At 48.5% G+C, this 27685-nt stretch overlaps 2 protein-coding genes across 2 annotated transcripts; both read left to right on the top strand.

Moving 5' to 3' along the window:
- Nucleotides 1–5318: 5318 nt before the first annotated feature.
- On the top strand, nt 5319–9966 carry PRAME (PRAME nuclear receptor transcriptional regulator). The gene is made up of 4 exons (XM_059894679.1): nt 5319–5357; nt 6638–6957; nt 7297–7905; nt 9390–9966. The coding sequence occupies exons 1-4, from the start codon at nt 5322–5324 to the stop codon at nt 9964–9966; spliced, it is 1542 nt and encodes a 513-aa protein (XP_059750662.1). The 5' UTR covers nt 5319–5321.
- A 15570-nt stretch (nt 9967–25536) lies between these two features.
- Nucleotides 25537–27229, top strand: LOC132347703 (zinc finger protein 280A-like). Its single transcript, XM_059894458.1, is given in 2 exon segments — nt 25537–27198; nt 27200–27229. Coding segments are annotated over 2 exon segments (1692 nt in total).
- The last annotated feature ends 456 nt before the right edge of the window (nt 27230–27685 follow it).

Raw genomic sequence — 27685 nt, 5'->3', positions numbered from 1 at the left:
TGTGAGGGACTTCTGTGCACAGCTGCTTCCCAGATCCTTCAGGTGACACCCTATCAGCAAACCTGCTTACTTCCTCCTGCCGAGGGCAAGCAGTGCTGGGAGGTTTCCTGGAGCCTGAGGTCCCGGGGTACGGCTGCTGAGCCGAGGTACCAGTGAGTGCAGGCCTTTCTGGATTTCTCCCCGATATATCGCCCCTCCCCCCATCTTCCTGGAAGACCTGGCAGGACCCACAGACCTGCTGAGTGCCTGGACTGTGGTGGGTGATGTCCCCTGAATGGAGGCTCCTGTCCTCCGCTCTCGTCCCCGACCTTGTCCACTGTCCACGAACAGAGTGGGCTGTTCCCATCCACAGGCGACTTCCCTGGGCACACTCCCACTGGGCTGGCACGGTGATGGCTTAGCGAGCCCTGGACCAGGAGCCAGGGGCCTCGTTCCTGTGTCACCCTCTCGTGGCTGGCTCTGTGACACAGGTGCAAGGGACTCGCCCTTTTGAGCCTCAGCCACTGCACAGGGAAAGGAAAAAGCAATCTAAGGCCGCTGCCGACGTTTCAGATCTTGAGGGAGAAGCCGAGATGAGGAGAGTGAAACGCTTTGGTGATTTAAGCTCTACCAAACACGAGGAATTGTTGACTGACTCATCATTCCGAGTCAAAATCCAGCTTCAGGCTCCCGGTCCCCATCTCCCAGAGAAGCTTCAATGAAGAGCATGGTTGTGACAAAAAAATGAAGATGTCCCAGAGGCAGTGATGCCAGCAGACATCTTCACAGTAAAGGAACTCGGAGATAATGTCAGGCCCTGAAAACACAAAGGGTGAAATGTTGGAAGCAGATCCAGGCTTAGAAAGCAGAGTGACACTGCAATGAGAAGCCCGCGCACCACAATGAAAAGTAGCCCTCGCTCGATGCAACTACAGAAAGCCCATGCACAGCAACGAAAACCCAATGCAGCCAAAAATAAATTAATTAATTAATTAGTTTTAAAAAAAGGCAGAGTGACAGGTTGCCCAGGCGTAGGAAAGACACTCAGCCCCGATTGAAAGTTGTGTGATGAGAAGCAGGGAAGCAGTGTTGAGAGGATTTTTGATGAGTTTTTCGCAAAGAAACAAAACACTTTTTCTCAGTGCTTAAAATCACAGTGTACTAAAAAAAATAGCTTTACTATTTTTACCTTTCTAAACATTACAGTGGATCGTGTTAAGAGGGTTCTTAATGTTTTGAAAAAATATGTAATGGCTGCAGGAAACATCATATTGTGCCTTAGATTATGAAGGTTGGCTTTGTGGTTTCAGCATGCGTGGTCGCCTTGGTGGCCTTGCCCCACCGTGCAGGCCAGGTCTGCCTGTCATTATTTTTTCGACTTGCTTGTTTTTCGTTTGTCTGCTCAGTCGAATGCAAGGTCCGCGCCTCAGGGACACCCTGAGTGGAAGACCGTGACATTTTATTTCTTCCAGTCTTACTGAGATAGAATTGACATACAGCCCTATATAAGCTTAAAGGGTGCAGCATCATGAGTTGACTTGCATCCATCATGCAGCGATGATCGCAGTAAGTCTAGTGAACATCCATATTCTCATATGGATACAAAATTATACAGAAAACAGATTTTTCCCCTGTGATGAGAACTCTTAGGATTTACTCTCTCAATGACTTTCATACGTAACCTACAACAGTGTCAGTTATACTTACCATGTTGTACATCACCTCCCTAGTATGTACTTCTAACTAGAAGAAGACCATGACGTTTTCACTGGGCTGTCCCTCCCCGTCACCCAGAACAGCCGTGGATGGTCTGCCCCAGGCACTCTGTAAATGTTGAGTAAATCGAGGGTTGTCGATAGAGGGGGAGCCTGGGTATGGGGGTGAGGGGACCAGCTGGGCGGGAGACCTCCCTGGGGGCACGTCCCTTCTGCCTGGTGCCTCCTGCCAGCCCTCAGCACAGGGTGGGCTGCCCCCTCAAAGGTGGAGCTAGTGCTCCCTGAGTTCTGAGGCTCACTGACCCTCCTCCAGTGGAAAAAAGTCCAGTGCAAAGGGCCGGACAGCCCAACGCACCTGGTGTCACTCTGAGCCACAGTGACCTTATGGCTTGGTGTTGGAGATTTGGGGTCAGTTGGATGACAGGGATGCAACACCGGACCCCTCTTCTCTCCTCCTCTTTCCAAAAGCACAGTTCCCACCATCTCAGGCAATAACGAGGTTGACCGTGCGAAAGTCCTGAGAAGCATCCTCTCTGGGGCCAAACGCCAAGACTGGGGCCTCCCCTTCTCTCTCAACCTCTCTCATCTTTGTGTCTAGGGTCAGTGCTCCCTCTCTGTGCCCTTGGAGTTGGCGGTGGGGGACAGCCACTGGCACCTCCCCCAGGTCGAGGCAAACAGAGCCAGATCCTGGGGACACTGACAGTCCCCAGGTGCCCTTAGTGGTCCCAGACATGGCTTCAGCGTATAAGGGACACAGCTCTGAGAGCCAGGAAACCAAGCCCCCGGCTCTGCTGCCATTTCCCTCCTCCCCCCTCGTCCTGGGCCATCCCCCGCCCAACCAGCCTGGAGTGGGCCCTCAGCCTCCCGCACCCCTACTTGCCTCTAGAAGCACCTCCCTCAGGATTAACTGGCTGGACCCAGAGTGACCTGGACGTCAGACATGTCCTCACTGGGGAGGAAGAAGTGGGGAGACTTGCTTGTTTCGGTCTAGATGTCATTGGATCTGAAGTGGAACCACATCTTGCCAAGTGCAGGAAGAGGCAGAGAGGGCTGACAGAGACCTTCGATTTTTCAAAAGACCCAGAGGGCAAAATATTCCGGGGCAAGAAGAGATCTTACTGCAGAGGGAACGGAGACATACCAGTTCCTGGGTAGGACCTCGTCTGCTCGAGGCTGGGTCAAGAGAGCCGAAGGAGGAGAAGCCACCATCGGCCTGGCACCCAGGGCCTCTGTCAGCCTGGCGCCTCTGAAGACCAGCAGGGTTGGGGTCTTCTTCTGGAAGCCAGGAAGGGTCATCTTCCAGCATTTCTGGTGCTTCTTTGAATCCAGAAAAGCAGCTGGGCTTTTCTTTACCTTCTTCTACACTTGTTATGTCAGAAGAATTGGGGAGAAATCCTTGATTTCTGTTGATGCCAGTGGAAGGATGTCCGGTCCCCCACCCTTCCCGCATTGTGGCCACACCCCAGGCTCTGGGAGAGGTGGGCTGACTTGCCAGGGATGCAGAAAGAGGGGGCTGCCCCGTCAGCACAGGCCAGGAGCAGGAACCTGGGGACACAGATGCATTCTAAAGACCCCAGGAAGGCCCTGGGGGCAGATGCTTTGCGATCCCAGTAGAAATTCTGTGACTGGAGACGGGAAGGGAGACAGGACATACCCCCACCATGAGCTCAGAGGCTGCTCTGGCCTGTGCAGCATGAGAACAGGTGACCAGGATGTGGTAGAAACGTCCCCCAAATTGACTCATGCCTGGGCCTTGGGAGTTGTCCTGGGCCAGTCCTGACACTGGGCAGGAAGGACAGGTCTTCCTGCAGATGTGCCCCTGGTCCTTCTGCCTCCGGACAAACAGGCTCTGCATGGAGGTGGAGGTGGACAGAGGAGTGTCCCCTGCCTCTCTGGGGAAGAATGTTTGGCTTATACTTCCCATTTTTACATCATTCGAAGGCAGTGGCCCCTCCTGCCTCCTTGGATCTCCTGGATGCTGGGTTCCCATGGAAGCATCCCAGGCTTGGACGTCTGCCATTTCCTGTTTCCCCGAGGTCCACGTGAAGTCAGTCATCTCTTCTTAACGCTCTGTGGGGCAGGTCCATCCACACCCCTCCTCCGAGCGGGTCTTCTGGTTACTCCCTGCGTGGAGCATGGCAGTGTCTACCCCTGGCCAAGTCCCCGGCTCACCAGGCTGAAAAGGAAACTAACTGAATTTCAGCTTTTCTCTGAAGGTTATTTGAGGTGCTGGATGAAAAGTGCGAGCACCACACAGTGGCTGCTCCAGAATCAGGAACATTCTGCTTAACTTACTAATCTCGACTTCCTGCAGCAGATCAGTCAAGGTGATGGTCTGGGGGTTGAATGTCCATAGAGCACATTCCAGCTTAACCCTGTTTTAGGCAAACTGCTGATAGGGACGGTAGAAATTTGGAGAAAGCAGTCTCGGAAATTACCAAACCAGAGAGCATCCTTCAGAGAATGCTGCTGCGTCGCCCACAGAATAGAATTGTCGGGGCATCACAATGCAGGGGGTGGAGAGGTTCCGTCAGCCTGTATTCTGAAACCTCAACAGAACCAACGTGTGAGCCAGCTCAGCAGGGGCATCGCCCCCAAACCCTTCAATACCGAACAGAACTTCACATCCGCTGAGGAGAAGTTTGGTGTTAGCGTAGCTGTGCTTAACGCAGAGCAAGAGAAAATTTGAATTTTGTTTGTGGGCCTAATGGCGCTCTCCCATCAGAATCCCTGTAAGGGAAAGCCTTAGGGGAGGGGTCGGGGGGCTTTTTGAAGCTGCTTTGCATTACTTGTTTCCTAGGATTGAGGAAATGTTAAGTTATCCGCAAACACTGGGAAGGGGCCTTTGAAGGTCATGATGAGGGTTGAAGCTGCTGGACAGAGCCTGGGCTGGGATGTGGAAGAGGACGCCTGAGCCTCAGGGCAAGTCCTCTTCTGGTTGCAGCCCTTTGCTGACACCGATATGTGTGCTTGCCCCGCGTTTATTTCCCTCCCTGCCTCCAAGAGCCCAAAGAGCCCACAGCCCTGACCCCCTCAGTGGCTTTCAGGCTGAATAAGGTGTGTCCCAGGTTTGGCCACCAGCACAGTTCGGGCCTCTCCCAGCCCACATGCCTACATTTCATCGTCTCAAGCCAATTTGCAGATCCCCGCTTACGGGAGGAAACACCCTTTGCCTCCAGGGACAGAGGGAGGAAGATTGAGTCTTGGGTTTGCCTTGGGTTTAAGGGATCCACCAGGTGCCCCCGTAGCCACTCCTGCTGGCAATTTCTCAAGCCCATCCTGACAAAAGTCTCTGAATTCCTCCAAACAAAACACACTTTACCTCGTCTTGGGTAATTTCCTTGGTCTCATTACAAACGCCCAGCCCCTCCCTCTTCCCAGCCAGCTCCTAGTTGTAATTTTGACGTGACCTCCTTTGGGGAAGCCTCAACCCTCAAAATCTGGAGGACCCACCATCCCTCAGTGTTAACCTCTGTTCCCCCGTGAACGGGCATACATTTTGCGGTTTTAGGTTACGTATAAGTGACTGTGTGATTCTCAGGATTTTTGTTATATTTCTTTTTCTTTTGGGGTGACACCACTAGGTCTGCACAAAGCTGTCTTAACTCAGACATTTGGGTAATTTTGATGTGGCCCGAACTCCCCCAACAAGTATACTTTCAGGTTGGTTTTCTTCTTTTATCTTTCGCTTTCATGAGTGGACAGAGGATCCTATCTGTGTGTAACGAGAAAGTCAAATCAGCGTTAGCTGGATGGATTTCTAGTAATAAGATTCCGCTTTCAATTGGAAATGGAAATTTCAGCTGGGATCTGAAAAGTGCGGCCAGGAAGGCCTATCATGGCTTCTCAGGAGCCAGAGGAGGGACTCAGAGGCCTGAGCACATTGCTCCTTGCACCACACCCGCCCTGGCGTCTGGGGCCTTGGGCCCTGACCACTGCCCCAGCCAGGGTCTCCACAGGACAGGCCATGCAGGCCAAAGTCCTGTAGAGAATTTTTCTTCGCCTTCTGTACACGTTTGCAGTAGCAGGCTTTGCTTTTGCTTCTACATGAAGTTTTGCCTTAATCCCAAACGTTGTGATTTCTGCTCTGGTTTATGCCACTCTTATAGACAGTTACAGTATTTCTTAACCAAATAGTATTTTTTTCTTTTTTTGATGTAAGACATCTAATTAGTTGGAATTTTTTGATGACATTTTATGTATTTGGTTTGTGACCAGTAATTATAGTTCATATCATTTATGGTTTTGTGATTTTTACTAGTTTAAAGGGTTTTTTGGTTTGTTTTCGTTTTAGAAATGAAAAGTTTTTTTTTTTTAATTCCATGGAATAAAAAAAAATTCCACGGAATATTTTAAAGAGTGGAGGCTTTGTTCTAAATGTGAGCGCTTTGTTCCTCTGAACTAAATCGTAATAATAATACTCGTAGGTACATCTTGGAATCAGTTTTTTTTTTTTTTCTTAATCTCTGACATCACATGCTATCAAATACTGTCATGCTGCTTTATGGTTTCTGATTTAAAGATTTTTAAATGGGGTAACAGTACCCACTGTGTGGTGCTCCTCCATCTTTCCCATCTGGGTTATTTGTTGGAGTTTAGGAAGAGGCCATGTTGGGCTAAACTCCTTATTCCTGTTGTTTTCAGTCCTTGAGTGATAATCAGAAGCTTGTCTCCGGAGAGGGTGGGGTCAGCTGTCAGGCTTCTAGGTACCCACCTGTCAGAGGAGCTGGGATTAAACGCAGCAGCAGGTGGATATGGGATGGGGCGAGAGGTCACCTTGTCCCGTCATTGGGGCCTGGCGCCAGCAGGGCCAGAGCTGTGGCTTTGTGGCCAGAGGGGTGTCTTTGGCCCTGCGTTGGGTCCCCTAGAGGGTGGAGGGACGGCAGGGTCGCCCGTCCTTGGCCCGAGAAGGACCCACCCCTTGCTCTCTGGTGTCCCTCCAGGAGGCATTACGGAGCAGATTCTTCAGGATGGGCATCCGGGCCCCGCCGCAACTCCTGGAACTGGCCGGCCAGAGCCTGCTGAGGGATGAGGCCTTGGCCATCGCCGCTCTGGAGGAGCTGCCCGCTGAGCTCTTCCCGCCCCTGTTCTTCGCGGCCTTTGCCGGGATGCGCAGCCAGGCCCTGAAGGCGATGGTGCAGGCCTGGCCCTTCCCCTGCCTCCCGCTGGGGGCCCTGATGAAGGAACACAAGCCTCAGCTGGAGACCTTCCAAGCTGCAATCGATGGCCTGGACGTCCTGCTTGCCCAGGAAGTCCGCCCCAGGTGAGGGCGACCCGGCAGGCGGGTGGGGCCTGGGGGTCTGAGCAAGACGCAGCTGGTGTCAGGGAGGGTGCGGGGCCACGGGGAGGCCTTGGGGCCGTGGCTGGGCCACTCTGGGAATAGGCTTTTGGGCGTGCAGGGCTACTTAAGGTGCAGAGGTGACAAAAGGCACGTGGGCCCACCCTCTCCTCATGGCACTTAAAGTGGGGACCAGGAGGGGCCCCGGAAGCTCGAGGAGCAGCTGGTGTCTGGGGTGTCGCACCCTTGCCTGGGTTCTGAGCCATGCGGTCCTGGTCCCCGTGGGTCTCCGCACGGCTCAGCGTGTCTCCCGTTGTCCCGCAGGCGGTGGAAGCTGCAGGTGCTGGATTTGCGCCGGAACGCCCACCAGGACTTCTGGACCGTGTGGTCCGGCACCAGGGCTGGTGTGTGCTCGCTGCTGGAGCCTGAGGCGGCCCAGCCCATGAGGAAGAGGCGCCGGGTGGAAGGTGCAAGGGCGTGGCCGAAGCAGACCTGCGCCCCCGTGGAGGTGCTCATAGACCTGTACCTCAAGGAGGGCACCCCTGACCCGCCCCTCAGCTACCTCCTGAAGAAGGTCAAGCAGAGGAGGGGCTCACTCCGCCTGTGCTGTCAGAAGCTGAGGATCTTCGCCATGCCGATGCAGAACATGAGGAAGATCCTGAAGCTGGTGCAGCTCGACTCTGTCCAGGACCTGGAGGTGAACTGCACCTGGAAGCTGGCCACCCTGGGCAGGTTTGCGCCACATCTGGGCCAGATGGTCAACCTGCGCCGGCTGCTCCTCTCCCACATCCACATGATGCCGCACGCCGCCTCCGGCAAGGAGGAGCACTGTATCAGCCAGCTCACCGCCCAGTTTCTCAGCCTGCAGCACCTGCAGGAGCTCTACCTGGACTCCATCTCCTTCCTTGAGGGCCGCCTGGACCAGGTGCTCAGGTGAGGCGTGGTGCTGTCTCTCTGCAGACCAGGGCAGGCCCCTCTCGTTTCATTACCCATGGGGTGTCTGTCTACCGTCTGCCTGCCATGGATGGTGCCAGGGTGCACGGGCCACTCAGAGGTCCACACGATGCCGCCACTCCGTCCCCTGGCATCTTGTCATATAGCCTCCCAGGTTAGGGTCAGAGGTGTGGCCTCAGTTAGATGCCTGTCAAAGGGGGCTCTTTGCTGGGAATCTGCATCTTGGGGGCTTTGGGCCAGGTGAGGGTGGCTTTGGGAATTCTTCCTGAGAGAGTGATGTCTAAGCTGAGATGATGGAAAATACTAAGCAAGGAGGACATTGACCAGGGGAAAGCCCATCCAACGTGAGGTTTCAAATCGGAAGCTCTGTGCTGAGCAGTTGGTCCACATGAGCCTGTCCCTCCCACCTATCCCACTTTCCTGTCTGTCCCGGGTTGCTTTAGGCCTCAGGTGAGGTGTGATGTGGGAAATGGGTGATTCTGGAGATGACGGGGAGGGAGCAGGAGTGAAGAATTGTGGAGTCCATCAGGACATTAAGCAGTTATTGCTCCTAAGTAGTCCAGAGAAGAGAAACAAAAAATCAAATGAGTATCATTATTGAAGTGGTTCCAATCTCGAGTCCAAATTACAATTATTATTTGCTTCTAAGGATTCTGATTACATAGGAGTTCTTCAGTAACAAATTACTTCTTCTAGAAATTTGTTTTTCATTCTTAAAATAGAATCATAGCTTTACCTGGAACACAATGATGAAAGATGAGAGAATGCAGCCTGATTTATTTGTGTGAAAGAGTTGGATTGATTTCCTTTCTGGCAACTGCAGACTCAAAGCATTAGGAATAAATGTGTTCATTCAACAAGGACAAAAAAAAAAAAAAAGAGTTGTGGAAAGTGAGGGATGGTTTGTGGCTGATACAGTGACTAGAGTTAGCCCCTGCCGGCTGGACCCCTCTGGACGTTGCCAGACCTTGCCTGGCTTAGCCCTTTAAGCACAGATCCCAGTACCCTCACTGGGAACAGAAAAACGGATGATGGGGTCCAGGAGGTGGCAGGAAGGAAGCCCGAGTTGAAAGCAGTTTAGGTCATGTCTCCCAATACTGTAGTTTGCTGATCCCCTCTCTCGCTTGGGACATGGTGTCAGGCTCCCCGGTGGGCACCTGCCATTGTTACCTTACCTGTGCTCACAACACCTGGCAGGGGTACGTCGTCCCCCACTTGACGGGTGAGCACAGGGAGCAGTTGAGGATTCCTTCCCTTGACCCCGTCACACGGCAGAGAAGGGATGGGGAAGGACCCCGCTCAACCTTGGGCTGACCTGACACCTCTCCTTTGACCATGCAGCATCCTCCGGAAGACTGGGATCTGGTGCAATGGGGTTCTCTTCCCTTGAGGCCTGGGCCACCCCACATCCCTCCGCCCACCACCTCCATCCTCCCGGGGCTGACTGCTCTGTCTCTCTCCAGGTGTCTGAAGAACCCCCTGGAGACCTTGTCGATTACCAACTGCCTGATTTCGGAGTCAGACCTGATGCATCTGTCGCAGTGCCCGAGCGTCAGCCAGCTGAAGGATCTGGGCCTTAGCGGGGTCAACCTGACCAGCATAAGCTCTGAGCCCCTCCGGGTCCTGATCGAGAAGGCCTCGGCCACCCTCCAGGACCTGGACCTGGACGAGTGTGGCATCATGGACTCCCAGTTCAGCGCCCTCCTGCCCGCCCTGAGCCACTGCTCCCAGCTCACCACCTTCAGCTTCTGCGGCAACCCCATCTCGATGGCTGTGCTGGAGAGCCTGCTGCGCCACACCGCGGGGCTGAGCAACCTGAGCCACGTGCTGTACCCCGCGCCCTTGGAGAGCTACGAGGACGTGCGCGGCACCCTCCACCTGGGCCGCCTGGCGCACCTGCACGCCCGGCTCAAGCAGATGCTGCGGGAGTTGGGGCAGCCCAGCGTGTTCTGGTTCAGCGCCAACCCGTGTCCGCACTGTGGCGACAGGACCTTCTACAACCCAGAGCCCATCCTGTGCCCCTGTTACATGGCCGCCTAGCCCAGCGAACGAGCCGCAGGCTTTGTCCTGGCATGCGGGCACTGCCGCTCAGACCTCAGCGCATCTTGAAGAAACACAAGCTATAGTTTCAGACAGTTGTTCATTGTTAGCGGGAAAAGGAAAGGTGATTCAGAGCAGGCCGGGGGGATGGTGACTTGGGGGTTGATGGGATCTTCGGGGAGATGCATCCTATAGATTTAGAAATGTGAATCTGAATTTCTAGAGGGGGATTCAGGCTTGAGAAGTAGATGGGGGTGTTATCCCTGTGTGGATGGTTATAAAGAAATGGTCAGAAATAAAGGGAACCTCAGTGTCAATCACCTGGTGTTCACTGTGATCTGTGACTGTGATTCTCCCATTTAAACCTCAGGAATCTCCTGTTAGTGATTAAATAAGAAGTCAGCGTGTGTGAGGCCCAGGCACCCTAGGCTGGACGAGGTTCGGCCTCAAGAGTTAACAGCACCATTTCTCCCTCCCTTTGGTCTTGTTTCTGGATCATCTGTTACCTCCTCACTTCTGTGGCTGTTCAGTCTATCATTGCACACAAGGTGCATCATCAGGGCCTGGAACGTACTAAGTGTCCAATAATGAGCACCACTGGAGGGAACATTCTTCCAAGGGACCCTCGCTGCTGACTCCACGCAGGCCCTGGACTCTAGCACCCTCCCCAGTGGATCCAGCAGATACACAGCCTCCATCCCTGGCCCTGGGTGGTGCCAGGATAGGGCTTCAATGTGCAAAGTCAGGCCCCGAGTCCTGAGGGGAAAATCCACCCACAGACCATCTGGAGCCTCTGGGACTCACCAGCCCATAACCTCCTTCCCACTGCGTCCAGCCCCTTGAATTCAATTAGTTGTGTCCTATAAAAACATCTTAATTCATCCTAGCAGAATAATAGTAAGCTCACATAGACAAATAACATTTGTTTACTATTCTTTTCCCACATTGAAAAGAGTTCATCATTTTGTGCAGAGGTAGGTCACACCAGGGTGAGAATACCCTTCTTCCAGGAAGACCCCCCCTTCTTCCCTATCAAGGAGGTGATAATCCAGCTCTGAGCCAGTGAGATGCCCTGGATTCTGGGTCCCAAGAGAGAACAAACCCACGCCAGGTCTTGGGAGCACTTGGGTAGAGCAGGTGAACGTCAGACTTGGTTTGGGGGTGTGGTGAGGCCACCCCGTGGGACCCCCCAAGACGGCCCATCCAAATGAAAGGGACACGGGCTTCCCGGGGGGCGCAGTGGTTAAGAATCTGCCTGCCAATGCAGGGGACACAGGTTCGAGCCCTGGTCCGGGAAGATCCTGCATGCCGCAGAGCAACTAAGCCCATGCGTCACAACTACTGAGCCTGCACGCTACAACTACTGATGCCTGCGTGCCTAGAGCCCGTGCCCTGAAACGAGAAGCCACCGCAGTGAGAAGCCCGTACACCGCAATGAAGAGCAGCCCCCGCTCGCCGCAACTAGAGAGAGTCCGCGCGCAGCAACGAAGACCCAACACAGCCAAAAATAATTAAATAAATTTACAAAAAAAAAAAAAAAAAAAAGGGGACATGTCATACAGTGGGGTCCCCCCCGTGGCCCTGGGCTGCCTTACCTGGCTTCCCACGCACGACCTGGGGAGAAGGCCACACACGAAGGCCAGAGCAGGGCTCGTCTGCATGTCCCCTGACCGTGAGCCATCCTCCACCGCCTATCTGGTGTGGCCAGCTGTCAGCAATCCCCTTATCCTGCCACACAGCCACTGGCCCTTCTCTATCTTCTTCCCCTAGCAGGCACCCTCTTTTCTTCTGCCCCATCCCTTCCAGCCCCCTACCCTATGCCCTGTAAGAAAGAACAAGAAATGGACCCCTCGGCTTGTGGACATGCTTTGCCATTTCTGAAAGGAGAGAGAATGCAGAAATCTGTATAAGTGATGGTGTGCTGGGAAAAAGGGGGTCAGGAAAAGATCTCTCTTACTTTTCCCCAGTGCGCACCCAGTCTCAGCATCCCCAAGCATCCCTAAGTTACAGAGCATATCTTCCGGAACGGGAACTGGCACCTCTGGGATATGAGGAAAAGTATACAGGACGAGCAGATTCTCCATGAGGAAGAACAGAGGCAGAGATCGTGTGATCTCAGTGCCAGATTCCTCAGCCGCAAAACAAATAATAACACTGGCCTCATGACGTTGCAGTGAGGTCACCCACAGGGCTAACCTATGGAAGGCACTTGCCCCGGTCATGGATGGCCCCATATAGGACAGTGGTGATTATTAGCTGCCCGATGCAAGTAAAGGAAGAAAAACAAAAGTGAACACTGCCTCTTGCTTCTCAAGCAGGGTGCCCTGCACTTGGGACTTTATTTGGCCCAGAGACCACACTTGAGAAAGAAATCTTACAAGAGTCTTTGTTCAGAATTTAGATTTTGTCAATATGTTCAAAGAGGCATATGCTATCAATGCAGTGAGGTTCTGAAAGTCGTTTGGCTGGAGAGGAAGCTCATCCGTAAGGATGGGGCATGGGGAGGTAGTGACTGCTGGGGGCCCAGGGGTCCGGGGGCCATGTGGATGGAGGCCCTGTCGGGGGTGGGGGCGAGCGGGGTCTCCAGCTGCTGGGAAGCAGGCAGGGAGAGTATGGCACATAGGGTGGGATGATTGGAAGTAACCATTTACCCAGGAGCAGCCCCAGCTGCACGTCGGACAGGCAGTGGGATTAGGGCAGCTGAGGGATAAGATGTGAGAGGGGTGAAGCTGAATAGAAAAGAGCCAGAGAGCAATCTAACACAGGGAAACAGCCACAGGCAGAAACAAGACCAAAAGAAGGCCTGACATGGGAGTTCCCTGGCAGTCCAGTGATTAGGACTGGGCGCTTTCACTGCCTTGGCCTGGATTCCATCCCTGGTCTGGGAACTAAGATCCTGCAAACTGTGCAGCGCGGACAAAAAAAAAAGGCCACACAAAACATTCTCTGACATAAGTCTCGTACCAATGTTTTCTTAGGTCAGTCTCCCAAAGCAATAGAAATAAAAATAAAAACAAATGGGGCCTAATCAAACTTATTGCACAGCAAAGCTTTTGCACAGCAAAGGAAACCGTAAACACAACGAAAAGACAGCCTACGGACTGGGAGAAAATATTTGCAAATGATGCGAACAACAAGGGCTTAATTTCCCAAATATACAAACAGCTCCTACAATTCAATAACCAAAAAAAAAAAAACCCAATCGAAAAATGAGCAGAAGACCTAAATAGACATTTCTCCAAAGAAGACATACAGATGGCCGATAGGTACATGAAAAGATGCCCAACATCACTAATTATTAGAGAAATGCAAATCAAAACAACAATGAGGTACTAATAAAGGGGCTTATACAACTAGGTTCTGAGAGAAATCGCCTAGACTTTGCAGCTGACACGAAGTTGGAGGGGAGTTGGAGACGCTGAGTCTGTGTCGTGGGAAACTTTGAACTGCAGAAATGCAGTGGTGGGTGCCATGTGGACCCAAAAGTGCCAGAGTGGGTTTCGTGTGAGATGCACAAGTGCCCGGTGGGGCCCGGGGTCTGACCTCTACATACTCCCCACACTCATGACCCCAGTGGGCACCTGCATGGCTTTGTTCTAGTCCACAGGCTATTCAATATCTTATCTTCCTTTGAGGAGATGGACCCATATTTTCCTCACTTAACTCATTGGTGAAGATCCAGCTCCACTTGCTTCTTTCTTCCAGCTCAGTTCCCCCAGTGTTTTAGTTGACGGGTAGAGAAGTGCTTCCACGCAATCCCTTAAATGGACCAAAACGGTTCAGGACAGAGATGAAATCTGACTGTCTCCTAAAACCTTTGGCATTACCTAAGTGATGAGAGTGATCAAGGTGTCTTTTGTTATGTTAATGAAGTGACTTCAGGAAAGCACCTAAGGCTGGGGGGTGGTGACCTCCAGGGAGGAGAGAGGGGCTGGAGGTTGAGTTTACCCCCCATGGCCAATGATGTGGCTACAAAATAAATGATCCCAAAACGTAGGGGCTTAAAACAATAACTGTTTCCTGCTGCACAGTTACTGTGGCTTAGCCGGGTGTTTCTGGCTCAGAGTCTCTTATGAGGGTCGACTCAAATTACTGGCTTAATCGGCTTATTCGTCTGAAGACTTGACAGACTTGACTTGTGCTGGAGAATCCTCCCCCAGGATGGCTCTCTCCCTTGGCTTTTGGCTGGAGGCCTCAGTGCCTCCCCACGTGGACTTCCCCAGAGGGCTGCTGGAGTGTTCCCATGACATGGCTGCTGGCTGGCTTCCACCAGAGCGGGTGATTCAAGAGAGCAAGGCAGAATATCCATTGTGATCTAATCTTGGAAATCACACACTAGCACTCCACAGTATCCTGCTGGTGCCCTGCTCCTTGTGAGAGGTCACAATACAAGGGTGTGAAGACCAGGGTGCAGGGATCATCAAGGGCCATCTTGAAGGCTGAGTTTCACAATAGTACAAAGTTATTTGCATGCATTATTTTATTTAATAGTCATAACAATCCAGGGAGGTAGTTACCATTTACTTCTGTGCTCCAGAACCTGGCATCATGTCTGGCAGACCCCGGACACTTGAGACTTTATTGAAAGAGAGGTGCACGTGAGGGATTAAGAGTTCAGGATCTATAGACCCATTGCCAAGGTCCAGGCCTGGGATGTGATTTATTTTGTGATTGTGAGCAAGTTTCTTAACATCTCAGATGGCCAAGAGGCACATGAAAAGATGCTCAATATCACTAATTGTTAGAGAAATGCAAATCAAAACTACAATGAGGTATCACCTCACACCAGTCAGAATGGCCATCATCAAAAAATCTGCAAACAATAAATGCTGGAGAGGGTGTGGAGAAAAGGGAACCCTCTTGCACTGTTGGTGGGAACGTAAATTAATACAGCCACTATGGAGAACAGTATGGAGGTCCTTAAAAAACTAAAAATAGAACTACCATATGACCCAGCAATCCCACTACTGGGCATATACCCTGAGAAAACCATAATTTAAAAAGAGTCATGTACCACAGTGTTAATTGCAGCTCTATTTACAATAGCCAGGACATGGAAGCAACCTAAGTGTCCACTGACAGATGAATGGATAAAGAAGATGTGGCACATATATACAATGGAATATTACTCAGCCATAAAAAGAAACGAAATTGAGTTATTTGTAGTGAGGTGGATGGAACTAGAGTCTGTCATACAGAGTGAAGTAAGTCAGAAAGAGAAAAACAAATACCGTATGCTAACACATATATATGGAATCTAAAAAAAATGGTTCTGATGAACCTAGGGGCAGGACAGGAATAAAGACACAGATGTAGAGAATGGACTTTAAGACACGGGGAGGGAGAAGGGTAAGCTGGGATTAAGTGAGAAAGCAGCATTAACATATATACACTACCAAATGTAAAATAGATAGCTAGTGGGAAGCAGCTGCATAGCACAGGGAGATCAGCTCGGTGCTTTGTGACCACCTAGAGGGGTGGGATAGGGAGGGTGGGAGGGAGGCTCAAGAGGGAGGGGATATGGGGATATATGTATACATATAGCTGATTCACTTTGTTATACAACAGAAAGTAACACAACACTGTAAAGCAATTGTACTCCAATAAAGATGCTAAAAAAAAAAAACAACCTAAAAATAGAGCTACCTTATGATCCAGCAATCCCACTCTTGGGCATATATCCAGTGAAAAACATGGTTCTAAAGGATACATGCACCCTAATGTTTATTGCAGTGCTGTTTACAATAGCCAAGACATGGAAACAACTTAAATGTCCATCAACAGAGAAGTGGATAAAGAAGATGTAGTACATATATACAATGGAATATTACTCGGCCATTAAAAAAAATAAAATAATGCCATTTGCAGCAACATGGATGGACCTGGAGATTATCATACTAAGTGAAATAAGTCAGACAGAGAAAGACAAATATCATATGATATCGCTTATATGCAGAATCTAAAAATAAAAAGATACAAATGCACTTATTTACAAAACAGAAAGAGACTCACAGACTTGGAGAACGAGCTTATGGTTACCGGGAGGGGGGAAGGATTGGGGGGAGGGATAGATTGGGAGTTTGGAATTGACATGTACACACTGCAGTATTTAAAAGAAAATGTCTTTCCATGAAAAAAAATCTGTACTATAGTATATCATATTGTAATAATTAGATATGATAATAATATATACACACCTTCTCATAACTTTTTTTTAAAATTAATTAATTAATTTTTGGCTTCATTGGGTCTTCATTGCTGCGGGCAGGATTTCTCTAGTTGCAGCTACCCTTCAATGCAGTGCGCAGGCTTCTCATTGTGGTGGCTTCTCTTGTTGTGGAGCACGGGCTCTAGGCATGCGGGCTTCAGTAGCTGTGGCACGCGGGCTTAGTACTTGTGGCTTGTGGGCTCTAGAGCGCAGACTCAGTAGTTGTGGCGCGGCATGTGGGATCTTCCCAGACCAGGGATCGAACCGGTGTCCCCTGCATTGGCAGGTGGATTCTTAACCAATATGCCACCAGGGAAGTCCCATAACTTTGATTAAATGGAATAAAAGACATAGAGCTCCAGGAACAGGGCCTGGCTCATCGTCAGTGCTAAATAAACATTAATTGCTGTTATTGGTATTATTATTCCCAACAATATCTCCCGCTTCCGGTGAGGTTTTCAGTGACTCAGTCGTTTTTCAGGGTAAAGATAGGACCTAGTGGCATTTTAAGCCACCATTGGAAAAGGCTTGGATCTTTTCTAGTAGAAACATACAACCAGAAAACACAGATATGTCCAAAGAGTACTCTCTGACATTTATCTGTAAGTTGCTTCGACCTTTGAATTTGGGGCACCCATCCCTTTGTGTTCACGAAGCATCTCATGCCTCCCTTTGTGGTCCTTCCCTCACATACTCCACAGAAGATGCATTCTTGTTTGCTTCTGATCATTTGAAATCAAATGACAATAATCATCCAACTCCCTGATCGATTTCTCCCCATCCAAGTTAAAATCACTCAGTAAAATTATGTTAATAAAACACAACTTAAATTTGCGGAGTATGCAAATAATATACACCATTTACATAAAAGCAGGGGAAGAGGGGTGTGTGCTTGTGGATGAGGAAAACATGCAAGGAAGGACACTTGAGAAATTCTCAACAACAGTTTATTTCGGGAACAGAGAGAGATACCTGTGGTCTGGGGCAGGAGTGAGACTTGCTGTACAGTGGGTGAATGCTCTTTTGTGTGGTTAGATTTTATTGTTAACTCTGCATAAGTATGATTTTTAATTGAAAAGTAGTTTCTGAGAATTCCCTGGTGGCCCAGTGGTTAGGACTTTGCGCTTCCACTGCAGGGGGCAGGGGTTCAATCCCTGGTTGGGGAACTAAGATCCTTCAAGCCACAGAGCTCAGCCAAAAAAAAAAAGGAGTTTCTAAGGGACAATACATTATCCCTGGATCCATTGTCTAACTGTGCTTTTATGCCACTAATATCCCCGCAGGTTTTATTTTGTTTTGTTTTTAAATTAATAAAAACTTGTACATGATTTTTATTCAAAGGCTGACCAAAATCTATTCTCAATTGTCAAAAAAAAAAAAAAAGTCACATCTGATTTCAGGATTTCAGCGTTAGATGTAACTTGACATTTTTCTCCTTGGCATGATTCATCTGTAATTTGGAGTTTTTACCTTAATCCATGTGGTAAAGACAGAATTTCCCCCGAATCCTGGTTCTCTGACAACCTGGCAGAGCTAAGGTTTTAACTAATTCCCCTTGCCCATCAGAGCACTTTTCTGTGACCAAGTCCCCTTCCTTAGGGGTACCCCTTAGAGTTGGGGGCTCCCACTAGACCCTTTTTGTGGCTAGCATGGGCCACCGAAATTTTCATCTAAGAAGGCCCTGGAAATTAACATCACCTTGCTTTGGGTAAGCAGGTGGTGTAAGTCACCACTGATTCCATTTTTTAATGTGTCCCGGTCCCTTGCCTTTTGGTCCCTCTCTGCCACCCCCTGACATTTAACTCAGAGCTGAGAGCTGAGAGCAGAAACAGCAGGAAGCCGGAGGCTCTGCCACTGACTATGAAAGCCCTAATCTCTTGAGATAAAGCTCTCCCAGGGAGCGTGAAAGAGGAAAAAGCTTGGAGAGCAATGGTAGAGCCAAGCTCTCCCCTGGAGGCGGAGGAAGGGGTAGAGGCTGGCCATCTGGAACAGGAACAGGTGTGCTTCCTGGGCCACATCGTAAAGTAGAGTCCACTTTTCACACAGCCCTGGTCTGCATGTCAGGAGGCACAGCCTGTGGTCCTGAGGGCCTGATCTCTTCCTGGGTACAAAGTTCTAAGATGGTGTGAGATGCCCAGCCCTGTTGGTAGATAATCAGGCTGACCACATATCACTCCACTATCATGACCACAAGTCCCAGGGAGCTGTCTCCACAGCACTGGGCCTGGGCTGGACTTGGCCATGGGGCTGTCCATGGAAGGAAAGGTTAGAACAGGTCATTTCCTTTTTTTTTTTTTTTCTGCCCCTCCGTGCGGCATGTGGGATCTTAGTTCCCGGACCAGGGATCGAACCCACGTCCCCTGCTGTGGAAGCGCGGAGTCTTAACCACTGGACCGCCAGGGACGTCCCAGAGTATTGTTATACAGCTGTGGTTTGTTTTTCTTCCTTTTCTTGGCCAAAACAGATACTTCCCCTCACATTCAGGATGGTATGAGAATGGGACTCGCTCTGTCCTCAAGGTTCTGTCCATCACAGTCTAGAGAGAGAAGTAAAAGAGTTGGGGCCAGAAAGAGAATTGAGTGCGGCCCCTAGCAGCAGTGGTCTTCAGGAAGTAATCCACAAGAGGAGCAGGTTGCTTCCTGGAAAATCAGGGTGGTTGGGCATTTGTTGATGGCCGGCAGTCACCTGGGAGCTGAGCTATCACCTGCATACCTCCTACCTATACCTGAGGTGAGCCCTCTCCACGGGCTCCTGATCTAAAGAGTGCGTAAAAGTGCTAGGGCGGCCACAACAAATACCACAGACTGGGGGTCGGGGAGAGCTTAAACAACAGGAAATTATTTTCTCCCAGTTCTGGAGGCTAGAAGTCCAAGATCAAAGTGTTGGCAGGGTGGTTTCTCCTGAGGCCTCTCTCCTTGGCGTGCAGATGGAGAGAGTGTTCTTGCTGTGTCCCTGTGTTCCTCTATGTCCAAGCATCCCTGATGTCTTGTGTGTCCCAATTCCCTTTTTGCCACGTTGCGTGGCTTCTGGGATCTTAGTTCCCCAACCAGGGATTGAACCCAGGCCCTCGGCAGTGAAAGCATGGAGCCCCAACCACTGGACCGCCAGGGAATTCGCCTCCCTCTTTTTATACAGAGACCCATCAGATCGGATTAGGGGCCACCCTAATAACCTCGTTTTAACTTAATCACCTCTTTAAAGGTATTATCTCCAAATATGGTTACATTCTGAAGTGCTGGGGGTTAGGAATTCAACATATGAATTTTGCAGGACACAATGAAGCCCAAAACAGGGGGTGAAGGTAGGGGTGATTCACCTGGTGAATGCTGCACAGGTGCTGTCATCATCTGAAGCAGGGGATTTGTACCCCACCTGCTCCTTAGAAAGACCTGGGACCTCTAATAATACAGACTCACTGGTCCCATTTCTGAAGATACTGATTCTGTTGGTTTGGAGTAAGATGGGCAGAATCAACCAGGACATAAGTACTTTTCAGTAGCTCCCTTGTATTTACTGTTTAATATTTGGTCCTTGGCCAAGTGGCCTGGGCATCACATGGAGCTTGTGAGAAACTCAGACTCTTAGACTCTACCCAGAACTGCTGGACCAGAATGTGCATTTTCACAAGACCACGTAGGTGATTCCTTAGATTCACTGAGGGTTAAGAAGCACAGTCCAGGTGATTCAAAATGCAGCCTGAACTGAATCCTGATCTCTGGGCTTTGCTTACATATCCCAGGTGGGGGTCCTAGAATCTCTGAGGGGGAGGGGCAGGCACCCAGCTCAAGCTCCAGCCTCTGATTGGTTTATTATTATTATTTTTTTAATATTCATTCATTCATTCATTCATTCATTCATTTACTTGGCTGTGCCGGGTCTTAGTTGCAGCATGCGGGATGTTTCTTTTTTGTTTTTTTTTAGTTTTGGCATGCGGGATCTAGTTGCCTGACCAGGGATCGAACCCGGGCCCCCTGCATTGGGAGTGCGAAGTCTTAACCACTGGACCACCAGGGAAGTCCCTGATTGGTTTGTTGAGTCACCAATAACATGCTCATCCCAAGGCAGGTGCTCAGTGTGTCAAATGAAAGAGAAATGAATTCCTGACCCTCAACCCATCCTCAGGCTCCCTTGAAGGAGTGGACTCGTGGGTATTTTAATCATAGGAGAGATCAATGTTTCCCAAAGTATTGGAGGATTTTACACCTTGGGCCACCCTTCACTTCAGAATCAAATGGGGCAAACATTGAACATTCAGATTCCCAGGCCCCTGCCCTGGTAATTTGAGTTTCCCAGGTGTGAGATCCAGTCCTGGAATCTGTACGTTTCACAATGTCCCAGGTGATTCTGAGATTTGAGCAATCTTTATAAACGTATTAAGTAGTCGAAGTTTTCCTTCTTTTCCCCTAAGTTTTTGCAAAAGTTTTCCTTCTTTTCCCCTAAGTTTTTGCAAATTTTTAAGTTGACATCAAAAATGTTTTCATCATAAGTGTAAACACTGCAATGGATGTAGCTTCTGGCATACAATAAAAATAGGCCCTTTAAGTAAATAAAACTGGTGGCGCTTTTACTGCCAAGGGCCAGGGTTCAATCCCTGGTCAGGGAACTAAGATCCTGCAGGAAGCCGTGCAGCATGGCCAAAAAAAAAAAAAAAAAAGGAAATAAAACTGTTACTATCATGCTTTTAAACATATCCAAAAGAATGTAAATAGCATAGGGTTTTGATACTCACCACCATCCATTTTAAAAAGTATAAAATGAGCTCTTTCTAATGGTCAGATCATTTATACTTATTTTTCCAGCTTCAGAGAGATATAATCAACATACATGGTGTACAGTTAAGGTGTACAGCATGTTGATTTGATAAGAAAGGTTTTTGTTTGTTTGTTTTGCTGCGCTGCGTGATGTGTGGGACCTTAGTTCCCCAACCAGGGATCAAACACGCACCCCCTGAAGTGGAAGCGAGAGGTCTTAACCACTGGACCGCCAGGGAAGTCCCAGAAAGGTATTTTTGATGTTATATCAGGTTATGGCACTTTAGTATGCTTTCATTAGTGAACTTCATTTTTGTTCTAATTCAGTGACTCTGTTGCATTAGAATGAGTGGAAATACAAATAATTCTTGCCAGTGAGGAGTTGTTAGAAGCCCTCCCTATCCCCAAGAATCTGTATGCAGAGGGCTGTGAAGGCAGTGGGAGGGAAATTTTCCGATATAATCTAGGTGGTGAGGAGGGAAGGGAGAGTGAAGGAGGAGGAGGGAGGGAGGAGGGGAGAGGGAGGGAGACCAGGGTATGAGCTGTCACCCCTGGAACTGGTTTAAGAAAGAACGAGCCCCTGCTTAGAAAAAGCTCCTGGGCTTCAGCCTGAAAACCTACAATGAGGACCCCGGGAGTCCCATGGGTGCTGAGTCTTCAAGTGCAGACCACTTGGGAGTGAGCCCTGCCCCCTGGATCCCCCAGGGACAGGAGGAGAGCAGGGTTTTGCTCTCTGCAGATGGAGAATTTTCTGGCATTGGAAAAGGACCTCTGTCCTTTCAGGTTCCTGACCTCAGCCTGGGTTCTGTTGGAATATCTGTGTGGACCACATTCCCCTGCCCCTGCTGACCCCCAATAGCTTAAAATGCAGGTAAATTAGAGATGAGGTGGTGAGGCTGTGGACGCCAGAGAGAGGAGTGGGGACTCCTGCCATGGGGACCAGGAAGGCAGCTTCTGGGCCTGGCCCTGAAGCCCCACCCACATTCTTTCCTTTCCCTGGCAATTTGGATGAAAGGTTTCTAGCTGAATATCCAATCAGGATAAACTGGTTCAGGAACATGATTGGAGCCCTGTTTGGATGCTAGGGATTGGATTATAATGGACTTTAAAAGGCATGGAATCTTCTGATTCAGCCTCACTGAGGAGAGCCAGGTAGGAGTTCCACTGACACAGGACTCAGGAAGTAGCGCTGCTGAACTTGAGAGAAGTCTCTCCTGGATATGGAGACCAGGACGTTCCAGCTTCACCCTTCGTTGGGGCTCAGAGTGCACTGAATCATCTGGACTTCAGGAGCTGGTGAGCTACGGAGTTTGGTATGCTCCATTTTGTTCTCTGAAGCCATGAGTCTGCAAACTTTCTCTGTAAAGGGCTAGATAGTAACTAGGCATTAAGGGCCATGTGGTCTCTTGCAGTGGCTTGACTCTGCCCTAGTAGTGCAAAACAGCCTCCAGCAACAGCAAGTGATCGTGGCTGTGTTCCAGTAAACTTTATTTGTGGGCACTGAAATTTGAATATCATATAATTTTCACATGTCACAAAATATTCCTTTGTTTTTATCCCCCAAATTAAAAAAAAAGTAAAAAAATTAAATATATTCTTAAAAGTTAAAAAAAAAATCTTAAAAAATATAAAAACCATTCTTAGCTTGGTGGCTGGCAAAAAAAAAAACACAACAGGGGGCAAGCCAATTTGCCAATCCCTGTTTAAACCATTTGCCTATAGAATGCAGCTAGCATCCCATTAGTGCCTTGTGAAGTAAATTTAGCAGGCTGGATTCAGCTTATGAAAAGAAATAGAATTTTTCATTGAATCTAAGATGCCATCAACTGTAAGATACATTATTTCTGATACCACTATAAAAAAAAATATATATATATATATACAGCCAAACAAACTTATGAAATGCTACTGATGAAATGCAAGATAACAGAAATGGTCAAATGTCAACATTAGAATGTCCCTTAGTGTCAATGAACGTGTTAATGGCATGGAAGCTATCAGCAAATCTATTGTAGGGAGAGAACTACATTACAAAACTTTTATTTCAATAACCACCCCTCCCCACACCCAACTACATACAGGCTGATTTTCTCCCTTGTATGATGGTGTTAAATGATTAGGATTTGGATTTAATTAAATGCTTGGAAAATCACTTCTCAGCCTTTTGGCTAAGATCAAGTGTAAGTGCTTGGGGAGCCTGGAATTAGTGGGTTCTGGCCTATTGTACAGGTAAATGATCATATTAGTAACAGTTACTTTATATTTATGTAGCAAACATGTAGCATTGACAGTATGCCAGATGTTGCTCTAGAAACAAAGAATACAGCAGTGAACAAAACACAACTCCCTGCCCTCATGTATGTAGCTCATAGTCTAGTGGGTGGAGACAGAAAAGAAGCAAGATGTGTTTTATACTTGTGTGTTAGGCAGGTGATAAAGGCTGTTGAAAAATAGCTTCGGAGGTGAATATGGCATGTGAGTTGGGGGAGGCTGTGATTTTTGAAAGTGTGGTCAGGGAAGCCTTGCAGAGAAACTGTGGACCTGAAGCAGGTCAGGAGCTGGGATGCGGGTACCTGAGAAAGCATCCAAGGCAGAGGGAGCAACAGAAGTCCTGAGAAAGTACCGTCCTTCCTCGGTATCCATGGGAGATTGGATCCAGAACTCCCCACCCCGAAGATACCAAAAGCCATGGATGCCCGAGTCCCTTATATAAAATGGTGTAGTATTTGCATATAAACTAAGTAGATCCTCCCATATGCTTTAAATCATCTCTGGATTCATTATAATACCTAATACAATGTTGATGCTGTGTAAATAGTTCTAAGTACAGTGTAATGCTATATATATAGTTGCCAGCACGAGGCAACTTCAAGTTTTACTTTTAAGATCTTTCTGGAATTAAAAAAATTTTTTTGATCCGGGGCCTTCCCTGACGGTCCAATGGTTAAGAATTCCACTGCAGGAGACGAGGGTTCCATTCCTGGTCGGTGAACTAAGATCCGGCATGCCACGCAGTGCAACCAAAAAAAAATTTTTTTTGATCGGTGTACAGGGTCTGGTGCCTTCCAGACTCACAGAGTGGAGGGAGGGAGGGGCACCCCGGGCGATAGCCTAGGGCTCTTTTAGACATTTCATGTTGGTTGGCATTTCTGAGTGAGGTTGGAGATCTATAAGCAAAAGGGTGCATGCCAGCTCTCCTGCAGAGTTTAATGGGAGCATTGGGGCCGCCGTGGGGAGATAAGGCAAAAGTGGGGCCTGGGGGCTGGAGAGGTAAGTTTAAAATTATCATGTCACTTAACTGGGTTTGAGCCTATTTCCTCACATATAAAATAAGGGTGTTAATAGTTATCTCAATGTTTCAGCTGATGATTAAATAAGGCACCAATTTTGTCTTTTGAAATAAATACAATAGTCCCCCCTTATCCACGATGGGGAGGGGGGGATGCGTTCCACGACCCTCAGTGGATGTCTGCTGCCATGGATAGTATCAAACCCTATATACACAATGTCTTTTCCTATGCAAACATACCTACGATGCAGTTTAATTTATAAAAGCACAGTAAGAGATTGACAACAGTAACTAAGAATAAAATAGAACAATTATAACAATACACTGTTATAAAAGTTTTGTGAATGTGGTCTCTGTGTCAAAAATATTATTGTACTAATTTAATGTTTCTTCCATCTCAGCTAAGCACTTACCATGCACTGAGGCCATAACTTTTTTTAAATTAATTAATTAATTAATTAATTAATTAATTTAATGGCTGTGTTGGGTCTTCGTTTCTGTGCGAGGGCTTTCTCTAGTTGCGGCAAGCGGGGGCCACTCTTCATCGCGGTGCACAGGCCTCTCACTATCGCGGCCTCTCTTGTTGCAGAGCACAGGCTCCAGACGCGCAGGCTCAGCAATTGTGGCTCACGGGCCTAGTCGCTCCGCGGCATGTGGGATCTTCCCAGACCAGGGCTCGAACCCGTGTCCCCTGCATTGGCAGGCAGACTCTCAACCACTGCGCCACCAGGGAAGCCCGAGGCCATAACTTTTGCAGTTTGAAATGTGACAGCAATACGAGCATGGATTTGTTTCCTTCTTCACAATTTCACAGATAGAAGATTCATTCTTACCATAGACCTTAGCAACATCAGCGTACAATTTTTTTTCTTTTTTTTTTAATCAAACTGAGAACTTTTGCCTTTTTACCTAAAGGTAGCATTTTATGGATTCTCTCTGGCATATCTGAATTGCCAGCATCACTCTGCTTGTGCTTTGGGGTCATTATTAAGTAAAATAAGGATGACTTGGACACAAGCACTGTGATACCTTGACAATCTGATAACCGAGTGTCCCAGGTGGGAGGAAGCAGGACGGTGTGAGACTCCCACCACACTCCTCAGAATGGTGTGCAATTTAAAACTTATGAGTTATTTATTTCTGGAATTTTCCATTTAATATTTTCAGTTAGCAACCGAGAGTTAACTGAAACCCCAGAGAGCGAAAACTCGGATCTGGGGGGACAACTGTACTGACCATATCATGTGGTTGCCTTTAGGTGGGAGTTTGCCAAAAGAAAGCAGTAGAAGAAGGGACCACTTCAAGCAAAAAGCGATTGTAAAATGGCACACGTCTTTCTGTGTGAGGAAGCACAAGCCCCAGAACGACCAGAGAAGAAGATGGGAGGGTCCAAACCCAGAGACGAGGACGAGGACAGTGCTGAGGTGATCTTCGTTGGAGTGGAGCATGTTAATGAAGATGCTGAAACCCTCTTTGTCAGAGTGATTTCAAATTCAAAGCCGGTCATTTCTAACATTTTGAACAGAGTGACCAGGGACTCATCCTCAACAAGAAAGAAGGGTCACGTGAGTCAAGATACCACTTGCACATTGCAGCCTGCAAATTGCAGGACCCCGATGTCAAAGCCAGCAGCCATTTCACCGGCATTTCAATCTGAATGGGGAGATGTAGATAGTCCTATTATTTTTGAGCCTTCGTCTAAACCTGATTATAAAATGAGCTCTCTGCAAGTCGTGCTTCACAATTCCTCAGATTTGCTCTCTCCGTGGCCTCATTGTCTACCTGGAGCTGCATTCTCAGTAAGAGGCAAGGATAAAAGTCCTCGTGATTCAAAGCGATGTCCCACTTCAGATATGAATATATACAGTGGGAATCCCAAAAGACTTAAAGTCAGCCATGGAATCCCAGGGGGACAGGCCTCAGCTATGGCCTCTCCAGGTATCCTTTCTACAAAGAACACGAGTATGACCCCGGAAGGTGTCCCGACTTCATCAAGCCATGTTCACAGTGGGGCATCATTTCCATGGGCTCATGCATATAACCAGGCACGTTACCATGTTATGGATCCAGATGGAGCATGTAGCTTGGAAAGGCTGGCAAAAACAGACTTTTTGAGTCTAGCAAGTCAAAACAAGACTGTTGATCCCAAGAAAGGAAATCTGATCATGTTACTTGATGATTTTTACTATGGACGGCACCCAGGAGACAGGCAGCCAGAATGGAAGACCCACACAACCTTCAAATGCCTCAGCTGCTTGAAAGTTCTAAAAAATGTCAAGTTTATGACCCACGTGAAGAACCATTTGGAATTTGAGAAGCAGAGGGATGACGGCTGGGAAATCCACACCACCTGCCGGCACTGCCACCGCCAGTTTCCCACCCCCTTCCAGCTGCAGTGTCACATTGAAAGTGTCCACACTTCCCAGGAGCCCTCTTCGGTCTGTAAAATCTGTGAATTGTCCTTTGAAACAGATCAGGTTCTCTTACAGCACATGAAGGTCAATCATAAACCTGGCGAAATGCCCTACGTGTGCCAGGTTTGCAATTACAGATCGTCAGCCTTTGCTGATGTGGAAGCACATTTCAGAACATGGCATGAAAACACGAACAGTTTGCTTTGTCTGTTTTGCCTCAGAATTTTCAAAGTGGTGACATCCTACGTAAATCATGCTTGGAGGCACTGGAACAAGAGGGTCTTTCAATGTTCCAAGTGCCGGCTACAGTTTTTGACTTTGAAGGAGAAAATGGAGCACCAAACCAAGAATCATCAACCATTTAAAAAGCCAGAGCAACTGGAAGGGTTGCCTCCTGAAACAGAGGTCAAGATCCGAACTTCAGTTCAACCGGGACCAAGAGAGGCAGCATCCATGATTGTGACCAACACTGAATCCCAAGTGTCACCTGAAAAAACTACCAAGAGGATGGCTATGAACACGAGATATTCCAGACGTATTGCAGCAGGGGTTCTGGCTAAAAATTATGTTCTACCCACCTGCAGAAATCCCAAAAAGCTGAATTGAGGCTAGGTCAGCTGTACGTAGTGGCTCATAGATGCCAGCAAACAGTGTCAGCGCCTGTCTGGCTTTACAGTGACTGAGATTGTATCTGCTTCATCTCTCCACTGTCAAGTAACTCCGAAGTCTCCATGCTCCTTCCCAGCCACCCTCTCCTCCCCAAAGTAACCACTTTTCTGACTTCAACCACCAGGGATTCGTTTTTCCTGTTTCTAAATTTTAAGTAAATAGAATAACACAATAGATTTTTTTTGGTCTGGTCTTTGTTTTCTTTTAAATAAGTGAGATACGTTCTTGTTGTGTGTCGCTGTGGCACATTCTTTTTCATTGCTGAGTAGAATTCCCTTGAATGAATATGGCACAGTTTTATGTATCCATTTTATTGTTCCTGAACTTTGAGGCTCATAATTTTGCTATTTTGCATAAAGCTGCTATGAGTGTGTGTCTGTCTTTCATA

Source organism: Balaenoptera ricei, chromosome 14, assembly GCF_028023285.1.
Source record: "Balaenoptera ricei isolate mBalRic1 chromosome 14, mBalRic1.hap2, whole genome shotgun sequence".
In the NCBI taxonomy this organism is placed as follows: domain Eukaryota; kingdom Metazoa; phylum Chordata; class Mammalia; order Artiodactyla; family Balaenopteridae; genus Balaenoptera; species Balaenoptera ricei.
The sequence above is the reverse complement of the archived record's forward strand: the minus strand, read 5'-3'. Positions and strand labels throughout refer to the sequence as shown.

Coding starts and splice junctions, on each gene's coding strand:
- PRAME (XM_059894679.1), top strand. CDS start 5,322: ATGTGGCCCGAACTCCCCCAACAAGTATACTTTCAG. Junction 6,958..7,296: donor GCCCAGGAAGTCCGCCCCAG/GTGAGGGCGACC, acceptor GTTGTCCCGCAG/GCGGTGGAAGCTGCAGGTGC. Junction 7,906..9,389: donor CGCCTGGACCAGGTGCTCAG/GTGAGGCGTGGT, acceptor GTCTCTCTCCAG/GTGTCTGAAGAACCCCCTGG.